This window comes from Lathyrus oleraceus, chromosome 6 (genome assembly GCF_024323335.1).
Source record: "Lathyrus oleraceus cultivar Zhongwan6 chromosome 6, CAAS_Psat_ZW6_1.0, whole genome shotgun sequence".
Lineage (NCBI taxonomy): Eukaryota > Viridiplantae > Streptophyta > Magnoliopsida > Fabales > Fabaceae > Lathyrus > Lathyrus oleraceus.
In genome coordinates this window covers 141669035-141680153 of record NC_066584.1, presented here as the reverse complement: position 1 = coordinate 141680153, position 11119 = coordinate 141669035, and the positions used below count along the sequence as shown (strand labels likewise).

The 11119-nt window shown below is 37.1% G+C and overlaps 1 protein-coding gene across 1 annotated transcript; it reads left to right on the top strand.

The window, feature by feature from the left end:
* Window positions 1–1408: 1408 nt before the first annotated feature.
* LOC127094449 (uncharacterized) lies at window positions 1409–3365 on the top strand. The gene is made up of 4 exons (XM_051033282.1): window positions 1409–1800; window positions 1962–2041; window positions 2089–2439; window positions 3178–3365. The coding sequence occupies exons 1-4, from the start codon at window positions 1409–1411 to the stop codon at window positions 3363–3365; spliced, it is 1011 nt and encodes a 336-aa protein (XP_050889239.1).
* The last annotated feature ends 7754 nt before the right edge of the window (window positions 3366–11119 follow it).

Below are 11119 nucleotides of genomic sequence, written 5' to 3'. Positions count from 1 at the left end.
CTCACTCAAATCATTTTGTGTCCTTTGTGCACTTTTCCATTTAAAACATTTCTCAAGGAATTAGACATAAGTTATTTCCATAGTTAAGATATAATTCTCCTATATCCATAGTATTGATGATAATTATTTTCCATCTAAGAGAGTTATTAGCATACTTGTTTATCCTTATCCAAGTTGGAGCCCTTCTCATGATGATACAAAGTTCTCATACTTGTAGGTGACTAGTTGAGTATTCTCCTTAAAATGACAAAATGTATTTCCATTAAAAATGAATCAAAACAAACACCTTTGTTATTTTTACCACGAACTACGAGGTTTTGATCCTCCATTGCACTTTGTTGGTACGTAGGAATGAGACTTCAAAAGTCTTGACAAACAAAAAAATCATAAAAAACATTTTTTCTCGTCTCTCCAATCTTTTACAAAAAACACCTTTTTCAAACTAAAATGTACATATTTTCAAAGAGGTTCCCATGGATTACCATGGATGTTTATGGTGTTAATACCTTCCCTTTGCATAACTAACCCACAGATCCTTATTCTCTTTTTATTAGTTTTGATTTTAAAACTTCTTTGGGTTTTGTTCGTACTTTTTCCCTTTTCCTTTGGAAACAATAAAAATGTAGTGGCGACTCTTGATTTATGAGTTAAGTTAGCCGATAGCTTAATCTCAAAAAATTTACTGCTAAAGAAAAGTGGCGACTCTGCTGGTGAGTAGTCCCCAGTGGGTTAAGCCCATCTTTGTTTTTGTGTATATATTATGTTTGTTGTTGTTTATTGTTGTTTGTTTCGTTTGGTGCTTGGTTATCTCTATGTGGTGAGATAAGTCCTATACCCGAACTTGAGAGCTCTTATGATTGGAGGGTGGTATTGTCATGTTTGGCTTACGTGGAGTTAATCCTTAATAAGCTGACTTGAGATCCCCCACTCAGTGAAGACCCCTTTGGGATTACTGATGTCACACGAGTAATCGTAGTTGGCATTACTTTTTCTGAACTGGGAGCCCGAGAAGTTGAGGACCTTAGAACCCTTAACCCATCTTGGCCTTTTCGGGTGTAGACTTGAATTAGTTGTTACGCGATACTACATTCAGACGAGTTTCTCTTGAGAATATTATTGGTTGACGAGTAGTTGTTTAAGTCGATAATATCCAAAAGATGGAATTATGACTCTGGAAACTTTTTAGAACCTTGTTCTACAGGTGATTATACCCTTAGTACACACATTATGGGTTAGTTCTTACCCTTGCCTCCATGCTCTTGACTCTGAACCTTTAGACCTTGTTTGTGTGTTTTGTGTGATCTTGTTTATGGTTATTGCATCATGCACTCATTGCATTCATAAGAATTTTTCTCAATTTTCAAGGAACTTAGAGACTCTTGTTGAAAACATCTAAAATATTTTGATCATGGATATTGGAAGAAGGAATACTCGAAAATACGATTTCAGATGTCCCGATCTCATGGAATTAAGGAAGCTAGTATCTTTTTCGGATGATCCTAAAGGTTTCAGAGGCCTTTTTGGAAGAATTTTATTTGTTCTATCTACTGATGTCGAGGATGGTCTTCTTTATACTCTAGTTCATTTCTATGATCCTGTTTACCGTTGTTTCACTTTCCCCGATTATCAGTTGTTACCCATCATGGAGGAGTATTCTTATCTTTTGGGTATACCAATTTCTGATAGAGTTCCTTTCGGTGGGATGGAAGGAATTCTTGAGTCTCGAGTTATTGCCGAAGTCGTTCATCTAAGGAAGTCTGACATAGATGCCAATCTCACTATCGAAGGAGGCATCAGAGGGTTGACTCGAAGTTTTTGATTGAGAAATCTTTTTCTTTTGCTAATGTTGGTAGCATGGTGGCCTTTGAAACTATCCTTGCCTTACTCATCTACGGTTTGGTTTTGTTTCCCAACATTGACAATTTTGTTGATGTTAATTCTATGAGGATCTTCTTGATTAGGAATCTGGTTGCAACTTTTCTCGGTAATGCTGATTTCTCCATTCATCATTGGACTTTTAAAGGAAGTGGAACTATTGCCTGTATTGCGCCTTCACTATACAAGTGGTTTATTTCTCACTTGCCGCAGTCCCTCATCTTCAAAGAAAACAAGGATTGTTTAAGGCGGTCTCAAAGACTTATTCTCTCACCAATGATGACATAGCTTGGTATTCTTCTATTTATGATGATGTTGAGATTATTGATAGTTGTGGGGAGTTCTCTAATGTTCCTCTTCTTGGTACGAAAGGGGGAATCAACTACAATCCCGCTTTGGCAAGATGTCAACTTGGGTTCTCTATGAAGGACAAACTTAATAACACTTTGTTAGAAGGTTTATTTTTCCAGGAAGGGAAAGACACTCAAGGGTTGAAAGCAAGGATGATATGTCTTTGGCATAATGCTCATAGGAAAGGAAAAAATGAGCTTGGATTGAAGAATTGTATATCTTTGGAGCCTTACACTAGTTGGGTGAAAAAGAGAGCAAAAGAATTCAAGATGCCATACACTTATGAAAGACCTATGTCCTTAGTAATGGTTAAATCGCCCACTATTAAAGGCATAGAGGAGTTGCAAGAGGCTTTGGATAGGATGAAGTAAGAGAGAGATGATTGGGAAGACAAATTTCACACCTTACACCTTGAGAATGTAGAATTACAGAAGCAACTGAAGGAAAAAGAAGACTTGATAGAATTGCTTAAGCAACGTGTTGTGAAGAGATCAAGAGGCCAAGATGATTTATTTTCCTCTAACAGTTCATCATCTACTCATCTTCCTACTTTTGGAATTTGGAAAGGCATTGTAGATCAGTTCGTGATAGAGAAGGATGTTATGAAAAGAAGCTATGAAAGGGAGATCAAAAGGCTTTGAAGGAAGTATCAGCTTGGAGTTGGGTCGTCATCGGATATGATTCCATAGAACTAGCTCCTTTCCGTTTATAATCATTGAAATTGTATTTCTAATTGTAATCCTTTACTTTATTAACAAAATGAGATTCTCGGTACCTCAAAATATGTTATACCCATTATGATGTTTGCAATTTATGTCTTAAAGTTCCTTGAAAAATAATAACAACAATAACATTGAAATTTGTGTTTGCATATCATGCATCATGTTTCATATTGGTCTTGCTTTAAGTAAGTTCGCCAGGGGTCTTATTTCTTTCTTGTTCTTTATCCAGATAAGTTGTCTCACTGGAACAATACTCGAGATAATCAGTTGAATAAGATGGAATGCCTAGAGCAAGAGAATCGTGAACTCCATGAAGAGGTGACATCCTTGAGGGACATCTATGAGAGGCTTACTATTATGATGGAAGCTTCGGCGGCTGCTCAGAATCAACCTCCACCTCCTCATACTCCGCTTTAAAGGATCGTGATTTCCGAAATTGTCTCTACGCCTATCTTTGTGGCTCCCGTTAGTACTCCAAGGCACCACATGCCTTCTGATTTCCCTTGGGGCATGCCTCATAACTTCATTCCTGAGAGGCACCAACTTGTTGTTGAAGTTCCTATGGCTCAACCTATGATGTCAGTACCATCTCTCGTGGTTCATGATGTTCCTTATGTCGAAGAACCTCTTTTTCACGCTGACCAAAGCGAAACTGCTGGTCTTTATGAAAGAATGGACGAGTTCCAAGATCAGTTTCAGGTTATGCAGAAAGAGAGTCAAGCTTTGAGGGGGAAGATTTATTTGGTAAGAATGCTCATGATCTCTGTTTGGTTACTAATGTGATGATTCCGCATAAATTCAAGGTTCCAGATTTTGAGAAGTATAAAGGCAACTCTTGTCCTCTTAGTCATCTAGTCATGAATGCTCGTAAGATGTCGACTCAGACTGACAACCATTAATTATTGATCCACTACTTTCAAGACAGTTTGACTGATGCTGCTCTGAAATTATATATGGGGCTAGATATCACTCAAATTCAAACGTTCAATGACCTAGGTGAGGCGTTCGTTCGTCAGTAAAATTACAATGTCGGCATGGCACTGGACAAGGATTAACTCCATGCTATGTCCCGAAAAGATAACGAAACTTTCAAGGAATACACGCAAAGATGGCTCACAATCGCTGCACAGGTTTGTCCTCTGTTGGAAGAAAAGGAAATGACAAAATTGTTTTTTAATATGTTTAGTTTGTTCTATTATGACAGGATGGTAACAAGTGTGCCTAGTGACTTTACTGAAATGGTAAATATGGGTTTGAGACTAGAAAAAGGTGTACATGAAGGGCGACTGAAAGAAGGTAGTTCATCTGATGGTTCCATAAAGTATAGGAGTGGATTACCCAAGAAGAAGGAGCGCGATGCTAATGCTATCTCGCAAGAGAAATGTAAGAGGCTTCCGAGGAACATTCAATGTCATCAGCATCTGGCGTTTATAACTCCAGTTATTAATTGTGCTCCAATCGTTCAAGCAACACCAAGTTATCAACCGCGTTTTCAGCAACGAACGAATCAACATAATCATCAAAGTTGTGCCCAGAGGCCCGCACAATTTAACCTGATTCCAATGACCTATACAAAGTTATTTCCTGCTTTAATTCATAAGAATTTGGTACAAATAATAATACCACCAGCTATTCCAAAAGAGCTTCCGTGGTGGTATAAACCTGATCAACATTGTGCATTCCACCAAGGAGCACCCGGTCATGATATTAAGAATTGTTTCACTTTGAAATCCAAGGTAAGGAGGTTAATTCAAAGTGGAATCTTGTCATTTGAAGACTCTAGTCTCAATGTACAAGCTAATCTGCTGCCCAAACATGGCAATACAACTGTGGATATGGTCGAAGGATGTCTAGGAAAGTACCGAGTTTTTTATATCAATCTAGTCAGAAGATCCTTGGTTGAAATGCATGCTACTTTATGTGAGTTGAGATATTATGAGCATGACCATGCTTCTTGCCATGTTTGTTCAAGAGATCCCCAAGGATATGTTGTTGTGAAAAGAGACTTGCAAGAGATGCTGGATCAGAACCTTATTCAGGTTACGAGGGATAGAAATGAAGATAAGCATGAGGTGAACGTCATAGCTCCCCGTTTCAATCTCCCAAAACCGGTTGTGATTGCTTATGATGGTCAGAAGACTGTTGTTTATCCATTGGTTATTAGTTTGGCGGGTCCTATGCCTTACGAGTCTGATAAAGTTCTGCCTTACAAGTATAATGCTACTATGGTGGAAGACGGTAAAGAGGTGCCTATTCCTGCTTTTTCGTCTGTTGTAAACATTGTCGATGTAAGTGGGGTGACCATAAGTGGTCGGGTATTTGTTGATGCAGATTGTTATAGAGAAATCAACTCAAGAGAAAACTCCTGTTACACAGACCGGCCAATCCAGCAGTATGAATCAGAATGCTGATCAAGATGAAGTGTTAAAATTGATTAAGAGGAGCAATTTCAATATGGTGGACCAGTTGTTGCACACTTCATCCAAGATATATGTATTATCTTTATTGATGAGTTGAGAAGCTCACCGAGAGGCTTATTTATGAAGGAGAATAGTGATCCAAAATGCAGCGGAAATGAAAAAATTTCTCCTTTAATGATCCTTTCGAATGGGCATGACCGGTGATAGAATTCTTACCTCTTGTGGCGATTCAAACCTTCGATGCAGATCTAAGGAGTGATCACGAACAATGAATGGTGACAACACCTCTACTCAGTCCACCTGAACAGATTCCTTCAATCTTAATGCTACCTGCTACGAATGAAGGCTTTGAATGAGAGAGAGAGAAACGGAATTTCATCTGGTCAAATGCTTCTGCACAAGAGTTCTATTTATAGAACCACTTGTATGGGCTGTAATCTAAAAAGCCCACTTAAGTGTGTGTGGCCCATATCTTATGATATACCAAAATCACTTAAGTGCATGGTACCTTACCATATTTTGTATTCTAATTAAGTGCATTATACCTTACAATGTTCTATAATTCACTTAAGTGCACCGTACCTTATGGTGTTCCTTATTTACTCTATCTCTCATCAATCTGTTCTTTTGTGTGTGACCCTGTAGGTTTTTGTGACATTGGCAATTATATTAAATCACGTATTTAACATAATGAATAGTGAACGGTATCTAGCAAGACATCATTTCTATCCAAGACACGAAAATGTCATGTGATTTAATAAATCCTTTTGTGATAATATTTATGTGTATAAATACCCTTTTACCGTTATGTCTATATTGAACACAAGGCATAAACCGTGTCATCCTTGTCCAGTTCAATATTGGACCCTTAGACATTTATCCTGTTAAGCAGGATGGGCAAATCCCATCCAGGTCACTCATATCCCTCAGCATGCTTCGTGGAGTACCCATCAACTGTCTTTATGGTCATCCAGTTACGGACAATGTTTGATCAACAATAAGGCACTCGACTCTACATCTAGGGTCCATATTGGTTTCAGGTCGAAGGGTGGTATACACCATTATCACCATGAGAATAACTTATGACACTTTGCATAAAATTCTATATAGTATTCTCATAGTGGGTCAATCTAGTATAAATATTACTCTTAATATTTATACATATGCTTAAGACTTGATAACTCCTTATCCATGATCCATGAGATGTGATCATCAGTCTATATACATAATAGTCTTAGTGCTTTAATGTTATCCCACTTCACAACAAAGCTCGACTGCGGATACTTTAAGAATAGTGTCTTTATGTTAAACGGACTAGCTATTTTAGGGAATTTATTAAACAAATATAATAAAGAAAAAATCCTTTTATTATTAATAAATAATTCGATACAAGTACCAAAAGTATTAGCCTCTAGGGCTAACACCAACAACTTGGACCATGAAGTGACGATCGATCAATTTGACGACATTGTGGCCAATATTACTGCATGTAACAATCTGAGCTTCAGTGATGAAGAGTTGCCTAGGAAGGGGAGGAACCATAATTGGGAATTGAATATATTTATGAACTGTCAGGAAGATCCCCTGTCCAATATATTGGTGGACACTGGCTCTTCTCTTAATGTTATGCCCAAGTCGATGCTGTCTAAGCTTGCTTACCAAGGTGCTCCAATGAGATTCAATGGAGTTGTTGTGAAGGCTTTTGATGGCTCAAGGAAAATTGTAATTGGGGAAGCTGATCTCCCAATAAAGATAGGTCCGTGTTTATTTCATATAACTTTTTAAGTGATGGATATTCATCCCGCCTACAGTTGTCTCTTAGGACGTCCATGGATTCATGAGGATGGGGCAGTTACGTCAAGTCTACACCAGAAGTTGAAGTTTGTAAGGAGTGAAAAGCTAGTGATCGTGGGTGGTGAGCAGACCATATTGGTGAGTCATATCTCTTCATTTTCATAGATTGATGCCGACAAAGCTGAGGGAACATCATTTGAAGCTTTTTCTGTTGATAATATTGTTGTTAAGAAGAATGAGGAATCCATGTCATCCTTGAAGGATGCCCAACATGTGTTGAAGAATGGTCAATCTGCTAAGTGGGGAAAAATTGTTGAGCTTGTAGAAAACAATAACAAAGTTGGTTTGGGTTTTTCACCTGGTGCAACCCGAAGAGTTTAAAGCGAATTAAGGAAGTGTTTCACAATGTTGGCTTTATTTACTCCAAAGATCAGTTTGTTGCCGCAACTTTAGAAGATGATGAAGAGTAAGGAGTGCCAAATTTTGTGACACGTGGATCGATGTTCCAGAACTAGATTATTGTTGATGTTCCTTATGTTATTCACTTATCGAAGTAATATGTTTGTATTTTTTATTTTCAAAATCATTTCACTATGCCCAAGGTGAAAGTGGATCTAGGTGGGATTTGTTTCAAATTTTATCATCATTAATAAAATGTTATTTCGTTTATCCATATTATGTTTTTCCTTTTTGTTTTTTCTGGAAAAATTGGTAACATAAAAAACAAGATAATAATCAATTTTATATCTGCATCACAATGTGCGTTTATTTGTTTATATTCTAAAATCAAGTATAAAAGCATTATGCAGATTAATTATTAAACCCATTGAAAACAATGACCATATGCCCTCTCCCAACTTTGAATTTCGTGTGTTCAAAATGGAAGAAGAGGAGGACGAAGAGATTCCTGCTGATATTTCTCGGTTTCTTGAGCACGAAGAAAAAACCATTCAGTCTCATAAAGAGTCATTGGAAGTGATTAATCTGGGTTCCGAAGATAACAAGAAAGAAGTAAAGATTGGGGCATTGTTTTGTTCAGATGTTAAAATACGATGGTAGATCTTCTTAGAGAATATATGGATGTGTTTTCTTAGTCTTATCAAGTTATGTCAGGTTTTGATACTAATATTGTGGAGCATAGGTTACCATTGAAGCCAGAATGTTCGTCGGTAAAACAGAATTTGAGAAGAACTCATCCTGATATGGCTGTCAAAATTAAAGAAGAGGTGAAAAAGCATTTTGATGTTAGGTTCCTTGTTACTGCTGATTATCCTCTGTGGGTGGTTAATATTATACCCGTTCTAAAGAAAGATGGTAAAGTTCGGACGTGTGTTGATTATAGAGACTTGAACAAAGCTAGTCTGAAATATGATTTTCCTCTTCACACATTGACATGTTGATAGATAATACAACTAAGTTCAATGTCTTCTCCTTCATGGATGGATTTTTTGGTTATAATCAGATCAAGACAACATTTATTACACCGTGGGGAACATTCTGCTATAGAGTGATTCCTTTCGGTTTAAATAATGCTGGTGCAACATACCATGACTACTCTTTTCCATGACATGATGCAGAAAGAGATAGAAGTCTATGTTGGTGATATGATTGCTAAGTAGAAGACTGAAGAGGACCATGTTGAGTATTTGTTGAAGTTGTTTCAGCGGTTGAAAAGTTTAAACTTCATTTGAATCCTAATAAATGTACTTTTGGGTGTTCGTTTAGGAAAGTTGTTGGGTTTCATTGTCATCCAGAAAGGTATTAAAGTAGATCCTGATAAAGTTAGAGCTATATCAGAGATGCATTCACCAAAGACAGAAAAGCAAGTCAGAGGGTTCCTCGGGCATCTAAATTGCATATCCAGATTTATATCTCACATGACTGCAACGTGTGGGCCAATCTTCAAGCTTCTCCGCAAAGATCAAGGTTGTGTTTGGACAGAAGACTGCCAGAAATATTTTGACAACATCAAGGAGTATTTGCTTGAACCTCTTATCTTGTCTCCTCCAGTGGAAGGGAGACCTTTTATTATTTATTTTACTGTTGATCGATGTATTCGCAAGTGCACGAATCGCGTCAGAGTAATATAAAAGAATACCGATCCCACAGAGACCAAATCGTCAATCTATCGATTACTATCGTTACGATGTTTATCTAAGGCGGTATAAAAGAGATATTGATGTTGCAAAATACAGTAAATAAAGAAAATAAATACAGTGCAGGTAAATACAGGTTTGAATGTATCTCACGTCTGTTAAATGATGTTTCAATTGTCTAAATAGAACTACTTATGGGGCAATATTTTCTTTTCTTGAAAAGAATCCATTTAACAGGAACTGTTGCTTTCGCGTATTCAGAACCGAGTTTACCCTTAAATTAAGGCCTTTTATTGTCACTTATAAAAGGTTGGCCGAATGCTAAAGTAGTAAATCTATTTTTAAGAAATAAGACTCGTAAACTTAGTTGAAAAGTGATTTCGATTTGGAAAGTTTACCCAAGGAGTTTCCTGATTTTAAATCTATCAACGCGTCCGAAAACAGTTTCAAAAATCGTTTTTCCTTAAAGTGATAAAAATTCCTAGTTAACTAAGCCAGGGTGCTTTCGCACTCCTTGAGTAGTTAAAACTAACCAAGTTTGTTTCAGAAAACTTAAATTAAAAATCAAAACAGCCTTTAAAGCATTTCTACAGATTCAATATGTGAAACATCTCTTTAACCATGATCCTTACATTCTAACCTTTGAAAGATTTAGCCACACATGGTAATACAAACAAACACAACGATATTGATCATGATGAAAAGTTGTTTTAGAATGTAAGGCGTAAAGAACAAGTAAAGCGTGTAAAGTAATTAAAACGAGCAATAAAGATAATGGCGAGAAATTTAAATAAAGTAAAGACAATGACAGGAATTAAATAAAGTAAAACGTAGACAAGAAATTAAATAAAGTAAAGCATAACAAGAAATTAAATAAAGTAAAGCATGACAAGAAATTAAATAAAGTAAAGCATGACAAGTAAAATAAATAAAAGCGATTAAATTAGAACCTGCTCCAAACTGAGGCTTTTAAATCTGGTACAAGGAAAATAAACTTTCGACTCTGAAGATAAAGATGACAACAAAATCGAAGTGCCCCAACTCAATCTCACTAAGGTGCGATAACCCCTCGATGTGACGGATTACCGCTTTTACAGATGATAATATAGGCTTAGTGTTGTAAACTAAGTTGGATGCTTTGGAAATGAACTAGAACGACCTATTTATAGAGGAATTCAGCAGCTTGTAAAGACCATGGTGCCCTTCAACTTCTCCTTAGTGGGAACGTGAAATGCAAAGGTGGCGCCCGCCACCCCTTCATGGCGCCCGCCATGTGTGGAAATGGGAAAGTTCATGGGATCGTGGCGGTTACCTCCTGGCTGAGAGTTGATGAGTCATGGCTTCTCCTATAGCGGTCGCCATGCATAATGCCATGTGTACAATATTTGCCTAAAAACCCTAATTTTTTGTCTTTTTGCTTCGTTTCTTCTAAAAGGGTCCCGAAAGAGCTAAATATCTGAAAACAACATAAAAGAAAGCATAACACAAGCAAAATGATAATAAAGACCTAATAAACATGTGAAATCCGAGTAAAAAATGCGGTGTGATTCAGTGTGATCAACTGTGTTAGAAGAGTCCATGGGTTGTGTACTTGGACAAAAAGATGAAATTGGTAGAAATGAGCATGCCATCTACTATCTGAGTAAGAAGTTTACAGATCGTGAATCTCAGTATTCCACGCTTGAGAAGACTTGTTGTGGTTTAGCCTGGGCTGCCAAACATTTACGCCAGTATATGATCAATCATACCACTTGGTTGATATCCAAAATGGCTCCAATCAAGTATATTTTTTAAAATCCTGCTTTGACTGGAAGGATAGTTTGTTTGCAGATGTTATTGTATGAATATGATATTGAGTACC

Excerpts from the sequence above, each read along its gene's own strand:
- LOC127094449 (XM_051033282.1), top strand. The coding sequence starts at position 1,409 with ATGGATATTGGAAGAAGGAATACTCGAAAATACGATTTCAGATGTCCC. Across the intron at positions 2,042-2,088 it reads AGGAAGTGGAACTATTGCCT|TCCCTCATCTTCAAAGAAAA; the intron begins GTATTGCGCCTT and ends CACTTGCCGCAG. Across the intron at positions 2,440-3,177 it reads TGAGCTTGGATTGAAGAATT|ATAAGTTGTCTCACTGGAAC; the intron begins GTATATCTTTGG and ends TTCTTTATCCAG.